The sequence below is a fragment of the Haemaphysalis longicornis genome, unplaced genomic scaffold, assembly GCF_048455015.1.
Source record: "Haemaphysalis longicornis isolate Haplotype H1 unplaced genomic scaffold, Haemaphysalis longicornis Haplotype H1 scaffold_27, whole genome shotgun sequence".
In the NCBI taxonomy this organism is placed as follows: domain Eukaryota; kingdom Metazoa; phylum Arthropoda; class Arachnida; order Ixodida; family Ixodidae; genus Haemaphysalis; species Haemaphysalis longicornis.
This window is the reverse complement of record NW_027526325.1, coordinates 641,145-659,350: the sequence shown is the minus strand read 5'-3', so window position 1 is coordinate 659,350 and position 18,206 is coordinate 641,145. Positions and strand designations below refer to the sequence as shown.

The 18,206-nt window shown below is 50.4% G+C and overlaps 1 protein-coding gene across 4 annotated transcripts in view; it reads left to right on the top strand.

Moving 5' to 3' along the window:
• The first annotated feature begins 967 nt into the window (after positions 1–967).
• The window catches only part of LOC144172915 (pancreatic triacylglycerol lipase-like), a 356,275-nt gene continuing 339,036 nt past the window's right edge, over positions 968–18,206 (top strand). For all 4 annotated transcript variants that reach the window (XR_013323130.1, XM_077701504.1, XM_077701503.1 and 1 more), the window contains exon 1: positions 968–2,112. Coding sequence is in view for 3 of the 4 variants with exons in the window: in XM_077701504.1 (XP_077557630.1) it covers positions 2,049–2,112 (64 nt within the window). In the remaining variant the exon portion in view is untranslated. The remainder of the gene's footprint in view (positions 2,113–18,206) is intronic.

Below are 18,206 nucleotides of genomic sequence, written 5' to 3'. Positions count from 1 at the left end.
ACTGAATTAGGGCAATGCGGTTGTGACTTGCTGTTTATAATGAAATTTTTAAAGATACCATAATTTTTATTCACCGTTACATAAATCATGTTCTCGCGCAGAAAAAAAAAACAACTTTCGCGAGATAATTGGTGGATGGGGCACTGAGAGATGTGTAAAACATGTTCTGTTACCAGCTTCCTGAGGGGCGGAAGAAGGAGAGTTAGATTTCTGAAAGCACGTTGCGCCAAATGTTACACTCAGCGTATTGGCAGAAGATCAAACGGACAGCTTGAGAGGTCTTAGCTATGTTCATAGATATGTAAAAACACGTCGCAGCCTTTTTCATTATCCGGGGTCAAAATCTTGAATATTCGTGCCTTACCAGGAGGCACGAACGTACTCATGAAATTTAAAATATTTTGGTCCGGCGGGTGTTGCTCTGGACGATTATAATTCAGTCAGTGAGTCAGTCAGTCAACCAGTCAGTCATTCACGTCAACTTGTAGTAATTTATGTACATAAAAGAAGCTGCAAAGGACCTGCGCCATGCGCTACAGTGCGTGGTAATGGGAACACCTGCAAACTATCAGCCTATACATGACCAACCGCGCCCTAGTCGGCACACAAGGTTCAATGGTGTGAGCGGGAAGTAATGGAACAACGAAGTCGATTGACGAGCGACTCATCTCGGAGAGCGACCGTGCTTGCGGCCGAAACCTCCTACCAAAGCGGAGACACGGCAAGAGGGAGGGGGTGCAGTGCACGAGGAGAGCGAGGACAGCGACCGAAATCGAAATAACGGAAGCGACCCATCTGGTCGGGTCACCCAGGTCGCCCGCTTGCGTTCCGTCTCCTGCTTTCCTTCTTTCTTTTTGATCGGCCGAAGGAGACCCGTCTCTGCCGTGCGCCCCAGCGCCTAGAAGTGTCGGCAGCAGCAACCTGACAAACTCGTTCCGGCCATTCGGCTTGCGTCCCTTGGCCCAGGATTGCTCACCGCGTCGTGCAGCCCCCTTCAGCCGCGCTGCGTGCACCCGCACCGCCCTTCCTGTTTGGGGTCTTCGCTGTGCTCCGGAGTGATAGAGTGCGAGTGAGAACGCGCATCAAGTTGCACCCGCGTCCAGCTGGGGCAAAGCGGACTATTGCTGCTTGAGGAGCCATCCGCAGCGATGCGCAGTTGATGTCGCCTTTGTCGCTGAGAACTGGTAAAATCGCCCGTGGCGACCTCATCGAACTTCTTACGTTTCTTCGCGTTGGTTATTGCTCCGCGGGCGAAGAGCGGAAGTCGCTGCAGCGAGTGTGTGATCCGTACTTCTCGTGGTTCACGCGACCAGCCGTGCTTCGGTCTTCAGCATCCTCGTCTGTTGCACCGTCTGCCATGTGCCATCTTATAAGACAACGACGCGGCGATCATCGCCTGTTCGTGTTCCCGGGCCCCTCTCTCTGCGCCGGAAGAGCGATGTGAAGACGCATTGCATTCTGGTTGGGTAAGCGCGCGTTTTCGGAGTGGGATTATCCGGATGGTCGCGAGGTGTGCCTGAAGATCGTTCGACACCGGTAGACCAAGAGGGAGCTCCCGTCCAGCTGGAACCTAAAGGCTGGTGAAGAGAAGTTTATTCAGTGCTCCAAGAAGAAATTCTCAACTGGTATGACTGCGAGTCGTGTGAGAAGTGGGGATGCTTGCTCTAGGTAAATCTATTGCAGTGGCAATGAAGTACACCAGCCTCACGTCGGATGCCTGCAGAGGAGGCTGATTGAGCGTAAGCGTGCTAATCGCCTGCAATGTGCTATCTCCAGCGCCTGTGCCACTTGGGGTAGCTTGGGCTTGACGTTGGCGTCCAAGCAAGGCCAATGGAAACCCTCGGAAGCCCGGTGACCGTGCGGGAGTGATAGGAGGGCACGCTCGTGGCCACGATCATGCCGCAAGACACTGCCACCGAGTCCAGCTGGAGTGAGGGCTTGTGACGAAACGCAGGCATGGCTGCGGACTGCGGCTCAGTGCCGACTGCTTTGTGTGCTTCGGTCGCCGTTGCTGTGGACTGTTCGGGTGTGGCACGTTCTTCGCACTGATGTCCATGGACGTCGCTGGATTTTGGGTGAGGCTCACGGCCTTACTCTCGGCTTTCGACACAAGTACGTGCCAAACGGTTCACGTAGGGACTTTCCCCCTCCTCCTCGTTCATTGACGAGCCTTCTATCGCTTCGTTCCCTCATTGAGCTGAGAGCCTAACACACGGACCCAACGGTGCCCAGGAACCATAAGCGGTCACCAATTTTAACCAGCGATTTGGTTAGCAAATGCAGCTGTGACAACTCTTCCTTCTTTTAACACTGCTCTCCCGAACATTCACTTTGCGTTTGGAGAATAAATAATGATATTGAATTAATTAATAATGATCAGTTAATCAAACTTCGATGACGTGATATGAGGGAGCAACTAGGACGTTGCACAATGTGTGAATCAATTTCTGTATCCTGACCTTCAATATTACTTCGGGTGGGTATAGTTATCATTGATTCGAGGCGGCGTCCGTTCATGAACTGTATAAACAGCGTATAATAAACATTTGCCTCAAATAGGCTGATATGGCCGTCACCCATACTAGTAAAGTTTGTACGTTTCGGCGATAGCGTGTGCAAAATATGGTTTAGTTTAAAACGAAAATCACTAATAGCTGACGAAAACGATCGATGAAAAAATTCCACCAGTCAGTTTATGCCGTCAAGCTCGGGGCGATAAAGTTTACGTTGTTTTATTTACTAATGCTGTCTAATTGGTCAAGTGGCTGCTGTAATTCGTCATTTGTTGAGCCGCGGGGCTTAAGGTGCCGAATGACAGGTTTCCGAAGCGTACCTGCGTCGTGACCATGCTTTAAGCTTAGATGCTTCATAAAGCGCGAAAAATGACCGTGGTGGTCATCGTCGTCGGCGTCAGCGTGAGTGGTAGCATGGCCGTCGTTATAGAGAGAAAACAAATAACTAAAGAAAAATGGGCCCCGTATCTGCTGACTTGGCTGCAGGTGCCTTCGAAAGACGAAACGAAAATGCCGCTTCCCCGCCCGCCTCTCGCGTATTCCCCTTCTGTCTCGCTGCTCCCACGATAGAAACAGTGAGAACTTGCTCAAGCCAATGCGCTTCTTCAGCGTTCCACTTCTCGAGAGCCATCGACTAGAACTTTCGTCACTGTTGGACTTCTTTGAATGCCGCCACGAGGTCTAGGCTCGGGCATGAGCGCTTTTATATTTTTCGCACGGAACATTGCTTTTGACGCGCGCGGATTTTTTATCTGCTATTGCAAAAAGTAAAATAGCATTGCAAATGCCACTGATAGAGGCTGTGCCAGCTATCATGCACCAATATTTTTAAAAAGAGCAATGGCGTTACTCAAAGAAAACCTAGCGCATAATGGTTTCAGTATAGTGGAGTAGCGGCCAGTAATTTTTTCGTTAATAATAATTCATTAATTGCAATTGTTTATCCTAGTCGAGAAGTACTGTACTAATCATTGAAGTGTCAATGAGGCACTTGTAGGTACTTACGAGAGGCATTTAAGTGCGGTATTTTCAGCGACGAACCCGCCGCGGTGGCTCAGTGGCTAAGGCGTTGCGCTGCTGAGCACAAGTCACGCGTTCGATTCCCGGCCGCGGCGGCCGCTTTTCTGATGGAGGTGAAAAGCAAGGATGCCCGTGTGTACGAGATTTCGGCGCACGTTAAACATCCCCAGGTGGTCAAAATTAATCCAGAGCCATCCACTACGGCGCTCCTCAGCGCCTGCGTTGCGTCGGGGCGTTAAACGTTTCAGTCATTATCATAATTTTCAGCGACTAACTATTTGCGTAGCCATTTATTCTGCGTGAAAAAAAAACCGCCAATTATGAAAAATACCACGTGACGGCGCTCCCGCTCGAACCACAAACGAGCGCCCTCAAATAAGCTGATTGAAAGAAGCTGCTTTGCCTGTCGCACGCCCGAAATGACAGCGCATCACCTTGATAATGGCATACGTGGAAGGAGCAGCAACTGCAAGTTTTCCGGGGCGCGCGTGGCAGATGAGGCACAAACTCGGTCGCGATTTCTTATTTCCTTTCTTTATTTCATTTTGTCTCACTCGATTGATTCTGGGCTTTAACGCGCCGACACTTCACAGGCGATGAGGCGCGCCGTCTCCGGGTTGACGTGCGCATAAATATCGAACACACGGGCGTTTTCAGAGGCAGCCTGTTCAAGGGCACTGCTTTATGATACGGGCCGAAATGCCGTCACGGGGTATTTTTATATTTATGTGATATTTACCTATTTATTTATTTATTTACAATACTGTCACTCTCATTCGAGAGCATAGAAGGTTGGCGTACATATTGTGCGTGCAAGTAACGTGTGAATCAGCAGGCTTACTTCATGCGAATACAAGTACAGATGCACAAAAAGGCACAAATATTTACACATACAGACGCGTATATTACAGGCTAAAGTAAAAACACAGTATATATATATATAAATATGTATATATAGAAAAAGAAAGACACACGTAGAAAGAGGAAGGGTATTCCTCTTTCGACGTGTGTCTTTCTTTTTCTTCATATTTGCCGGTGTCCAAGAAACATTAAAACATTAATTCTTGTATATATATATATATATATATATATATATATATATATATATATATATATATATATATATTTATATTTTAATGGGGTTTATTGGCAGGTCTTGTAAGAGGCACCAACGAGGTCTGGCCGTTTCAGAGTCCATACGAGGTCTGGCGTCCGCGCGCCGGTCTCGCGCCGAAGCACTGTCGCTGGAGCTACTGCTGGGTCGCTACGGGGACATATACCCACTGGGGGATTGACGCCACTCAGAAGGTCAGCCTCCGCTTTAGCCGAAGACATACCCGCTCGGGGAGACTGGTGCTCTGACGGTCGCTCACTATCTTTGTTACAATCACCCCCGGGGACAGAAGGAGCCATCCTTGGCGACTCAGGGCGATGCGACGATGAGCGGGTCGTAATAGGGCTTGAGACGCTGAACGTGAACCGTCTCGCGGCCACGGAAGCGACGATCGGTACTAGGAGTGACCGGCTCGACGATGTAATTGACGGGAGACGTTTTTTCGACGACTCGGTAGGGACCCTCGTATTTCGTCTGAAGTTTGCTTGAAAGCCCTGGGGCCGTAGACGGTGTCCGTAGCCATACAAGGGAGCCAGCAGCGTAAGTTGGCGTTCCACTACTGTCGTCGTGGCGATACTGCTGACGTCCTTGGTCTGCTGCCGTGAAGGAGCGTGCCAGTTGGCGGCACTCTTCGGCTCGCTTGGTGATTTCCGAGACTGGAACACATTCCGAGATGTCAGGGCGGTAAGGAAGGATGGTGTCAAGTAGGCAGGAAGGTTCACGCCCGTACAGCAGAAAGAATGGTGAGAAGCCGGTGGTTGACTGCGTGGCCGTATTATACGCGTACGTGACGAAAGGAAGAACTAAGTCCCAGTTCGAATGGTCACGAGAAACATACATCGACAGCATGTCGCCCAGTGTACGGTTAAAACGTTCTGTCATCCCGTTGGTTTGGGGGTGGCAGGATGTAGTCTTCCTGTGAACAACGCGGCATTCAGTGAGCAGCGCCTCCACGACTTCGGACAAGAAGAATCGTCTCCGGTCGCTCAACAGCTCCCTGGGCGCTCCGTGCCGCAGAATAAAACGTTGAAGAAGGAAGGATGCGACATCGCGAGCAGTGGCAGTGGACAGTGCAGCTGCTTCCGCGTACCGTGTCAAGTGATCAACTGCCACAATAATCCAACGATTGCCTGCGGCCGTGCTGGGACGTGGACCCGAAATATCTATTCCAACACGGTCAAAAGGTCGTGCTGGACACGGTAGTGACTGCAATGCTCCCGTGGGATGTTGAGGGGGGCACTTACGACCCTGGCACTCTGTGCACGAGTGGATGTACTTGATCACAAATGTGTACATCCCCCGCCAGTAGTAGCGCAAACGGAGCCGCTGATACGTTTTCAGCACTCAAGCGTGGGCGCACTGTGCGTCAGCGTGGTGGTAAGAGCAAAATTCGGAACGCAAATGACCAGGAATGACGAGTAGCCACTTCCTGCCTTCAGATGAGTAGTTCCGGCGGTAGAGCAGGTCCTCACGTATGGCGCAGTGTGAAGCCTGGCGGCGCGTTGCCCGGGATGCTGGAACTGTTGATGGACTCGACAGGTATTGCAAGATTGCGGCAATCCACGGATCCTTACGCTGTTCTGATTGATCGATTGTGGGGTTTAACGCGCCGACTCAACGAAGGCGATGAGGCGCGCCGTAGTGGAGGGCTCCGGATTAATTTTGACCACCTGGGGATCTTTAACGTGCGCCGAAATCTCGTACACACGGGCGTTTTTGCTTTTCGCCTCCATCAGAAAAGCGGCCGCCGCGGCCGGGAATCGAGCCCGCGACCTCGTGCTCAGCAGCGCAACGCCTTAGCCACTGAGCCACCGCGGCGGGTCCTTACGCTGTTCTGAGGCCATATCTTATATAGCTAGTGACGCCACCGCGGAGTCTGTTGTGGACAGGCAACCAGTGTCGGACACGACGGGTGACCGAGACAGGGCATCGGCATCACTGTGTTTGCGTCCGGACCGGTATATGACTCGGATGTCGTACTCTTGAAGTCGAAGAGCCCAACGTCCGAGCCTACCGGAAGGGTCTTTCAGTGAGGACAGCCAGCATAGAGCGTGGTGATCCGTGACAACGTGGAATGGACGACCGTAAAGATAGGGACAAAATTTGACGATAGCCCGAACAATAGCCAGACATTCCTTCTCGGTGACGGAATAGTTCCGCTCCGCCTTAGTCAGGGTGCGACTGGCGTATGCAACAACGTATTCATGGAAGCCTGCTTTACGCTGAGCGAGAACGGCACCTAGATCGACACCACTGGTGTCCGTGTGAACTTCAGTGGGTGCAAGCGGATCAAAATGGCGTAGTATGGGTGGCGACGTCAACAGGCTTCGCATAGCCACAGATGCCTTTTCACAAGCAGGAGACCAGTCGGTAATTTCTGTGCTTCCGTTGAGGAGCTGTGTCAAAGGGGCGATAATGGTGGCAAAGTTTCGAACGAATCGCCGAAAATAGGCGCAGAGGCCAATAAAGCTTCGAAGGTCTTTCGGAGTGGTCGGTTTTGGAAACTCTGCCACTGCACGAAGCTTTTCCGGGCCCGGAAGTATGCCGTCTTTAGAAACAACGTGGCCCAAGATTGTTAGCCTCTGAGCAGCAAGGCGACACTTTTTCAAGTTTAGTTGCAAGCCAGCCGAAACAAGGCACGTCAACACTTGTTCAAGGCGCTCAAGGTGCGTGTGGAAATCGGGCGAAAACACGACAATGTCATCGAGATAACACATACATGTTTTCCACTTGAGGCCCCGTAAAACATTGTCCATCATTCGCTCGAAGGTAGCTGGCGCATTACAAAGCCCGAAAGGCATCACATTGAATTTGTAAAGCCCTTCGGGTGTAATGAACGCCGTTTTTGAGCGATCGGCATCGGCCATGGGCACTTGCCAGTAGCCTGACCGCAAATCTAGTGAGGAGAAGAATTCGACCCCCTGTAAGCAGTCAAGAGCATCGTCGATACGAGGTAGCGGGTAGACGTCCTTGCGTGTAATGTTGTTCAGGCGACGGTAATCTACGCAGAACCGGATCGACCCGTCTTTCTTAGTTACCAGTACCACGGGGGAGGCCCACGGGCTGGTAGAGGGCCGAATTACGTTTCGCGCAAGCATATCTGCCACTTGCTCGTCGATCACGCGGCGCTCCGCAGGTGACACGCGATATGGCCGCTGCCGTAGTGGCGCGTGGGAGCCGGTGTCAATTCCGTGGGCGACATTCGACGTGCGTCCAAAGGTGGCCTGCTGGCAATCGAACGATTCCCGAAAACGTTGTAGAAGGTTGATGAGCTGGTCGCGTTGGGCCGAGGTGAGGTCTTTGTTGATAGATTGTAGGAACACGTCAGGACTTGCCGTACACTAGGGGCTAAGTGCACTCACAGGGAAGAACGACGGCTCGGTGGGCACGGCTTCTACATGTGAGGAATCAACAGCTTCCACAAATCCCAGACATTCCCCGTCGAACAGTGTTGTCGGGCAAGAGGATGCGTTGCAGACCACCATTAAGCTTGAGCCGGAGCGAACATCGAGGACAGCGGAGGGTAAGGGGAGAAACTTGCGCCAGAGAAATAAACTCGACGGTGTTAAAATCACTGTTGTGTCCGCAGCGACATTGCAAGAAATAGGAACAATCACGGAGCAGCTCGGGGAAATATCGGTATCTTCGGAAACCAGCAACTTGATCGACAGTTCGTTCTGCGGCGGCTCCCACAACGGTAGAAGTTCAACTTGCGCTCGAGCGCCATCGATTATGGCGTGATGACGGGATAGAAAGTCCCACCCAAGAATGATATTGTGAGAACATGACGGGAGCACAACAAACTCGGTGACGTAAGTGATGCATTGGATGAGGACATGGGCGGTGCACAAGGCTAGCGGCTTAACCTCTTGCGCACTTGCAGTCCGAAGAGTAAGTCCAGCTAGAGGTGTTGTGACTTTACGCAACGAGCGGCCGATACGTTCACTTAACACTGACACTGCAGCTCCCGTATCAACAAGCGCGAGTGCGGCGACACCTTCCACAGTCACATCTATAACGTTAGCGGGAGAGATAAGAGGACTTCGGCATTTTGACGTTGGTTAAGTTCTTGTCTCGGGAACTGCAGCCGTCAGTTTCCCTCGGCTACCGGATTTTGTCGGGGGCGCATGGGCGACACGGAGCGGCGACGCGGGGAAGAAGGGCGACGGCTCGAAAATGGTGGTGGCTCACTAGTACAGGAGCTCGGTGTCGGTCCTGAATTACCGGGGGCGAAATACGGCTGAGATCCGTAGGCCGATACAGGGTGGACATCACGATCAAGTGGTGGCCGCCGACGGCACATCCGCGCCACGTGCCCGGGCATGCAGCATGCGTAACAGATCGGGCGGTTGTCTGGTGTGCGCCAATGATTGAGCTGTTGAGGTGCCGGTCGAGAATACCGTGTCGCCCGCTGGGGTGCCGTGTAGTGATATTCCTGAAAGGCGCCTGGCTCCAGTTGTCGTACGACTGAAGCGTAATTCATCGCAGCCGGTGAAGCGAGAGGCGCAGCCATGGGTACCGTTAGGGTCGATGGTACTGGGCAAGCGAGACGCGCTGCGGCAATAGTTGAAAAGGGCGGTGCCACTGCTGACGCTAAGTGTGAGGTCAAGGGTGAAGCCACGGATACAGGCACATGTGGCGGTTGGCAGGCTGAGGGAAGTGCCTCGGCGACCTGTTCTTGAATCACTCGCCGCACAGTCGGGGGCAGCGGAAAGGCAGCCTCTCGAGCGCTAGGAAGCAGGGCCAGCTGCCGCGAAACTTCTGCACGCACGAACGCGTCGATGTGCGGCGAGAGGAGAAAGGTCGGAAGGTACGGCCAATGACGACAGTGACCCTCGTAAAACGTCTTCGTTGGGCAGTGTGCGTTGTCGAGTAACAACACGCTGTTTACGCAGCTCGTCATAGCTGAGACACCAATTGAAGACTTCGTCAACAGTCTGCGGGTTCTTGCCCAGGAGCATCTGAAATGCATAATCCTCGATGCCCTTGAGGATGTGCCTGATCTTGTCGGACTCAGGCATCGCAGGATCCACCCGCTTGCAGAGGTCCACGACGTCCTCAATGTAACTGGTGTAGCCCTCGTTGTCTCGCTGTGCTCGCACGCGAAGCCGCTGTTAAGAGAGAAGCTTGCGCACAGCGGGGCGACCGAACGCCTTAATAAACTCGGTCGTGAATTCAGGCCAGGTTTTCATGCGCGGTTTGTGGTTATGAAACCACGTGTTTGCGAGCTCGGTCAGGGAAAACTCGACGTTGTTCAGCTTCATGCCGTCATCCCATCGGTTGTGGGCGCTCACCCTTTCGTAGGCAGACAGCCAATCCTCGGCATCGGCGTCGTCGTTGCCATTGAAAAAGGCGGGGTCGCGTTGGCGAAGAGACCCAGAGCACACGATGGGTGCCTGCTGTGGCGACGCCATTTCGTCGTCGATTTCTCGATGCAGGGGCGGGAGCACTCGCTTTCTTTGTAGTTCCAGGCTGGGGATCGCGTGAAGGCTAGAACCTCCACCAAAATATAATGGGGTTTATTGGCAGGTCTTGCAAGAGGCACCAACGAGGTCTGGCCATTTCAGAGTCCAAACGAGGTCTGGCGTCCGCGCGCAGGTTTCGCGCCGAAGAACTGTCGATGGAGCTGCCGCTGTGTCGCTACGGGGACATATACCCACTGGGGGATTGACGCCACTCAGAAGGTCAGCCTCCGCTTTAGCCGAACACTACCCGCTCGGGGAGACTGGTGCACTGACGGTCGCTCCCTATCGGTCGCCCCCAGGACCCGAGTCACCCTTCCTACGCCTCCGACGACGAAGGTGTTCCAGCCCTGGCCCCACCGCAGAGCTCCGACGGGGAAATGGACGCACGTCTCCCAAGTTACCCACAACGAGCACCCCCCAGACAACACCGCAGCAACCCCTATCAAGGATAGCACCGCAAGATCGCGCAGCGCTGCACACACTTTCCACGGGGGACAGTGATGACGCTGTCAAAACTCCAGCTCCAAGGTACAACCTTAGGAAATGTCCTGGATCGGCCCGCCGAGTGCAGAGTGATTGACGTGTTGGCCCCGAGCCCAAGCCGACTTCCTCTTGCTCAGGTGCCGTAACCTTAAAATCCAAAGAATTCTTAAAAGTCAGGAAAATTATAGACAAGCGCGTACGCCATGACCTTCATGTTCGTACCCTTCAAACATATAAGCTAGAAGGTATTGTACCCAAAGGGCTCCATATTTCACTGCCTCCTTCAATGAAGAACCTATCTAATGAGAACGTAGAAAAATGGAATCGAATACTAAATACTGCTTCTCTAGAATTACTCCAGATCACAATAGAGCACTCTGATGAAATGTTAACGTCACTTCTGGGAGAGGAATGTCGAGTCCGGGAAAGTGCCTTACTTTCAGCGCCGGAACTCGAGGAGCTGAATTTATTTGAGGCCAAAAAAACCCTCGAGGTTTCAAAAACAAAGTTAAAAAAACTCGAAAGGGATAACGTCCCGGGGCATGGCCGGTCATATGCGAGGGGCGTCGGACAACAACCGTGTCTGCCTCTTGTGGATGCGGTTGACCGCGAGGAGGGTGTTGACAGCATGCCGGGGGAACCGCCGCTAGGGGTTGAATGCGGTGACGGGGGCGGGCAAATCGTTAATTTATCGAAGATTAAATTAGGCGCCACTGAGATATCTGTTCTGTCCCGGGGTCTCACATTTTGCCCGAGCAACGGGAAGTACTCAGAATTAACACTCCTGAAAGATTTAGATAATTTTGCCCGTACTCTGCGTTTACGAGAGTACTTCTTCGATAGAAGTGATGGGGAGAACGCCAAACCTTCTTTCGTCGCCAAGCACCACTGGACCCCCAGTGCACAAAGGGAGGAAAATCTCGACTTGTACATTCGTGCCGTCCAGAGAGACGTTTTCCAAGCATACGAATCACGCCGAAACCGTGATCACAACATCACAAAAAACGAACAGGATGCTCTCAATGCATTGAGTAACCGACAGGACATTGTAATCAAACCAGCTGACAAGGGAGGGGGGATTGTTATTCTCGACCGGAATGATTACGTCAAAGAAGGGGATTGGCAATTAGGCGACCGGAAATTCTATAAACCCCTTCTATCAGCCCCTATTAATGAATACCAAAAAAATGTAAATAACGTGCTGGAGCAACTTGTGGGGGCCCGAGAAATTGATAGAAAACTTGCCAGGGCACTAACATCGGCCCACCCAGTGGTTGGCCGCTTTTACATGCTTCCAAAATTACACAAAATTGGAAATCCCGGCCGCCCAATTATATCGGGAATAGGCACCATCACAGAGCCAATTTCAGGTTATATAGATTACCTCATTCGCGATATACCCCCTCAATTTCCATCATACTTACGGGACACAAACCATTTTCTCCAAGAAATCGAGGGAATGGTTCTGCCGGACGGTGCATTTCTCGTAACATTGGACGTGACCTCCCTTTATACCAACATTCCGCACAGCGATGGCATCAATGCCCTCATTCAGTCGTACAACGAACACCGCGAAGAAGACTCTCCCAGCCCGAGGGTTGTTGAGGTATTAACGCGTCTCGTATTAGAACTCAACAGTTTTGAATTTGAAAACAAATACTTTCTCCAAACAAGTGGTACTGCGATGGGAACAAAAATGTCCCCTAATTATGCACAATTCATGCACAATTCATGCACAATTCATGCACAATATTGAAACCAAATTCCTCTCTACTTCAGACAGTTCACCTGCACTGTACAAGCGATTCCTTGACGACATTTTCATGATCTGGACAGACACTGAGCAACGACTTATTGCCTTTATAGAAGAATTCAACACAATTCATCCTAATATCTCATTCACATACGAGTACTCTCGCACCGAAATTAGTTTCGTGGACGTTCAGGTTCATGTGCGGGCGGGGTCACTGGAGACGAGTGTGTACAGGAAACCTACAGACCGCCAACAGTACCTGCACTTCAACAGCTGCCACCCACGCCATTGCAGAACGGCTATCCCTTATTCCCAGGCACATAGATTTAGAAGAATTTGCTCCAGGGATGAAGACTTTCGTTCGAACGCCAGCCGAATGCGGGGCGTCCTCGTCAAACAGCGTTACCCGCCGGCCCTTGTTGACGATGCCATTTCTAGAGCGGCAAGTTTAAATCGTAACACACTGCTACAGGGGTCGCACGTGAATGATGGGAATAATTCCCGCGCTAATTTAGTCTTAACTTTTACTAGTAGCCCACCGAACGTGAATAAAATTTTAAAAAAGCACTTCAACATTCTTCAGCAGAGCGAACGACTTTCCAAAATTTTCAGTGATCCTCCGGGTGTAATATACAGGCGCGCAAAAAGCATAGGGAACTATCTTGTCCACGCCAAAGACAGGGACGCCCAGCAATTAGGCTGCCGACCATGCGGCAAAAACAGATGTTTGGTGTGTAAACACGTGCAGACCGCGAGGGTGGCAATTAGCACACATTCGGACTTCCGATATTCTATACGTAGGTCATTCGATTGTGACTCGTCAAATTTGGTTTACCTATTGGAGTGTGGCGGATGTAATATGCAGTACATAGGACAGACGGATGGACCTTTTCGAATGCGGCTTAACAATCACCGCTATCACACCAAGGCACTCCCAAACCTTCCCTTGTCCAGACACGTAGCGATGCAAAATCACTCTTTCGATGACATTAAAGTCACGCTTCTACAGAGCAGTTTTTCTAGCTGTAGGGAGCGAGAACAATGTGAGTCTTACCTAATCTACAAATTTAATACCCTGAAGGGGGGTCTTAATGAGAGTCCTCGGACTATGACTGTAATTCGTGCGCTGCATGACTATTCAAGCATAGTGACCCCGGGACATACGAGACCTTGTAGTTTTGTTGTCCTTTTGCTATCGGCCCTTCCCGCGCAGGGAATTGCACGGTCTGAGGTTTACAGGCAGCCTGTTGCTCCAGGTGTAAGGTTGTACATTGTAACACCAACAACCTACCATTATGTTCCACAGTAATTCACTATAATTATCTCGTCCGCTCCCGACCCCCTACCAACACTTCCTTTCCCGTCCCCGCTATTTTTATTTTTATATTTTTTCTCTCATTTCCTTGTCTCAACGCTCAGCAAGCATAACATGCCTAATTAATAACCAGATGGTACCCATTGCCTGTTTATGTCACCATATGTCATACCCATTTCATCCTTGAGAAATGTGAAACGGAATGTTGAAGCTTTTAGTTCCAACCGAGCGTGTAAGAAGTATTTTATTTTGGTGCCTGTTGTGGCTTATGCCTCGGGTGTTGTGTAATCACATTGTGATCCCCAATGCTGGTGTTCACGGAGTGCACGCGTCCTTCCTGTCTTTCCACTCATGTTTTGCTTTGTTTCTCTTTTTCATTGTTTCCCTCTTTTTCTTTTTTTTTTCTTTTTCTTTGGTTGCCCCAGAGGCATGGCACATACCGACGGTCGCCTATCTCTTCTTGTTTTCATGTTTTTTTTAAATTGCCGCGCTCCGACGTATTTTCGTGGATTGGGCCCAGGGCTCCACGCGTGCCGGTGACAGCCGAGTACTAACAGTTAACAGGCCGTGCATTGACCTGGCGCGACACGACGCGACGCCGTGTACAAAGGAAGGCGTAGGCGGGGAAGGGGACGCCTCAAATGGGCTCCCCCATTGGCTTTTGTGGGACCCCCCAAAGTCGTGGAGGCTGCCTGCGCTTCAGATACAGTAATTGGCCCCGCTTGCATTCTTGACCATGCCGCTGAAGACGGTCAGTAGTTAATCCTTGTTACCGGTGACGCGCATGTAAACTCACTGCTCGTGGCGGCGTGTGCTTTGTAGTTTTTCCCTCTCGGAGACACCGGATGTTTTTGGGCCTTTCGCCACCCGTGAATTCGTCGCATTTCCTGTTATCCCCATACGAGCGTTCATGCAGTGTGTTCCTCCTTGCCTCTTTCTTGCCTCCTCCTTGCCACCTTGTTCCTCCCTCTTTCTTTCCTCTTTGTTTTTTTTTGTGAGGCTCTTTTTTCGCCTGCCTATGGCAGAATACGCTCTGTATGGTGGTTGCGGTCGTTTGTGTGTTTGTTTCCCATGTGGCGTGTGTTTCGGGGCGTCGCCCCCACTCTGAGTCCGTACGATTTTACCCAAAGCTTTCATTCCTGAGGAAGACCTGTCTCAGGTCGAAACGTTGGAAATAAAGTCTCCGAAGAGCGTACTTCTACTTTGTGCGTATATATATATATATATATATATATATATATATATATATATATATATATATATGGTCAAGATTTCGATGAGTTTTGCAACGGGCCAGAAGAAACGGTCAGGTAAAAGATAAGAACAACTTTGCGGTTAACTTGTTTATTATAAATTAGTCCGACAGTTTCGGAAGTGGAACTTCCTTCCTCAGGGACAATCCCACAATGAACACCGAATCCTTATGCACACTGCATGCGAGGGAGAGTCTCTCCTGCTCTCCCTCATGAGGAGGGGAATACGCCAGAGAACGTAAAAAATCGGGTAACAACAGGGCACTTGCTGAGTGGAGAGGATTTAAATTAAAAAAAAGAAAGAAAAAGAGGAAAGGCGGTGGTTTTAGTGAGAAAACGGCTCTGGTGGTGGAAGGGAGCGGGACCAAAGGTTTCTGTCGGCCCGCTGCGGCTGGGATGAAAGAGAACTGACAAACAAAATACAGACAACGCATGAGCACAGATGGGAAGAGCGGGGCGGTGGTGTAGTAACTAAGGACGCGGTCTTGGCCCGGCATTTGTTTCGTGGGTTCACCTAGAACAGACCGTTAAACGGAGAATCATTGCTTTTACCAAGAAACCGGTGATAAGTCTACTTTGTTTGCCCTTTGAAGGGCCGCGACATGGCGACAGAACGCGTCAATGCCTAACATTAGGAACATTTTAAGTAAACACTACAATATTCTCACGCAGAGTGATCGGCTGCAAGAAATTTTTCCCGAACCGCCACGAGTAGTATACCGCAGAGCTAGAAACCTTCGTGATATTTTAACTTCATCAAAAACCACACATGTGGCTCCATCTGGGTGCCATCCTTGCAACAAGCCCCGTTGCAAGGTTTGCGCACACATGACTACTACCCGATCGGTTACCAGTTCAGTCTCGAAGTTTTGCCTAAAAATAAATAGCGATCTTTGCTGTGACAGGGAAAACGTAATCTATATGTTAGAATGTTCTCTTTGCAACCTGCAATACATTGGTCAAACGGCGCTATCGTTTAGACTGCGTTTCAATAACCACAGGGCACATGTAACCTCCCTTCCGCATCTTCCGCTATCCAAACACGTGAACGTTACAGGCCATTCCTTTGATCATATCAAAGCCACCATCCTTCAATCTGGTTTTCGTACCCACCATGATAGAGAAGTGCGCGAGTCATTCCTAATTTACAAATTTAACACCTTAGTATCTGGTTTAAGCGAAAGTCCGGGGAAATTAAGCTGCCTGAACACGCAGTAATGTTATAACACTGAGTTCAGCTGTTGAACTGAATATTCATAGGCAATTGTTCATGTTATCGCTGTTAAGGGTCGTTGCTCTGTTCTTGGTGTTTATAGAGACAACCTTGTAAAGATAGCCTTGCTTTTGTATAAGCACACACATCGTGCAGAAAACCTTTATTGATAATTCTGGGCACCATAGCGTCTATGTAATGCCTTAGACAAGCGCCTGTATCTCGTGTTTGCCTCTTTCCTTTTCTTCCCTTTCCTCATTCGACTGCTGTAGCTGATTTGTAGTTATATATAAGCTGTACGACAATGCCATCACTGTATCTGACGAAGGCCGGTCCCTCGGCCGAAACGTTATTAAATCTGTTCTCTTTTTTTACCGTGGTCGAAACCATTTTTGTGTATATTCTACCGGCGTCCAGGAAACTTTGTTCCTGTATATATATATATATATATATATATATATATATATATATATATATATATAAAGTCGTGAAGTAGAGTCCTTAGTTTCTGCAGGAATCCGCACAAAGTAGAAGTACGCTCTTCGGCGACTTTATTTCCAACGTTTCGACCTGAGACAGGTGTTCCTCAGTAATGAAAGCTTTGGGTAAAATCGTACGGACTCAGAGTGGGGGCGACGCCCCGAAACACAAGCCACTTGGGAAACAAACACACAAACGACCGCAACCACCATACAGAGCTTATTCTGCCATAGGCAGGCGAAAAAAGAGCCTCACAAAAAAAAAAAAAGAGGAAAGGAAGAGGGAGGAACAAGGTGGCAAGGAGGAGGCAAGAAAGAGGCAAGGAGGAACACACTGCATGAACGCGAGTATGGGGATAACAGGAAATGCGATGAATTCACGGGTGGCGAAAGGCCCAAAAACATCCGGTGTCTCCGAGAGGGAAAAACTACAAAGCACACGCCGCCACGAGCAGTGAGTTTACATGCGCGTCACCGGTAACAAGGATTAACTACCGACCGTCTTCAGCGGCATGGTCAAGAATGCAAGCGGGGCCCATTACTGTATCTGAAGCGCAGGCAGCCTCCGCGACTTTGGAGGGTCCCACAAAAGCCAATGGGGAGCCCATTTGAGGCGTCCCCTTCCCCGCCTACGCCTTCCTTTGTACACGGCGTCGCGTCGTGTCGCGCCAGGTCAATGGACGGCTTGTTAACTGTTAGTAGTCGGCCTGTCGCCGGCACGCGTGGACCCCTGGGCCCAATCTACGAAAATATGGCGGAGCGCGGCAATTTTTAAAAACATGAAAACAAGAAGAGAGAGGCGACCGCCGGTATGTGCCGTGCCTCCGGGGCAAACAAAAAAAAGAAAGAAAAAAAGAAAGAAAAACAGGGAAACAATGAAAAAGAGAAGCAAAGCAAAACATGAGCGAAAAGACAGGAAGGACGCGAGCACTTCGTGAACACCAGCATTGGGGATCACAATGAGATTACAAGACACCCGAGGCATAAGCCCCAACAGACACCAAAATTTCATTCCTGAGGAAGACCTGTCTCAGGTTGAAATGTTGGAAATAAAGTCTCCGAAGAGCGTACTTCTACTTTGTGTATATATATATACTCCCTCACTCCTTCTCCACCTTCTAATGTCAAAGCTTGCCAACATCACGGGTCACTCATTTGCCCATATAAAAGCCACGACACTCGAGTCTGGCTTTCGAACCCCTCATGATAGGGAAGTTCGCGAGTCGTTTCTGGTATATAAATTCAATACTATTGCACGTGGCCTAAACGAAAGTGCAGGAAATCTAAGTTGCTTGCATCAGTGACTGCATTCTGTGCTACTGCCCGTTCGTCATGCCCTCATTATTCCGCGTATTTGTGCTTGTCATTGCTGGCTTTTATGCAGAAATGCATTATAGTCGGGGGTTGTCGTGCGTCCCTTGGCCGGCGTGCGCAGCGCGTCTGATGATGATTGTGGCCTGATGCCCCTAGGGATTGGGCAACCGAACAATCCATCAGGAGATAGCTTCGCGTTCAACCACCATCGTCATCTTCCCGCAGGGGAACCGCTGAAGAAGAAGAAGGAGAAGACAAAGCTGCGAAGAGGAGGGCTGCGTGAG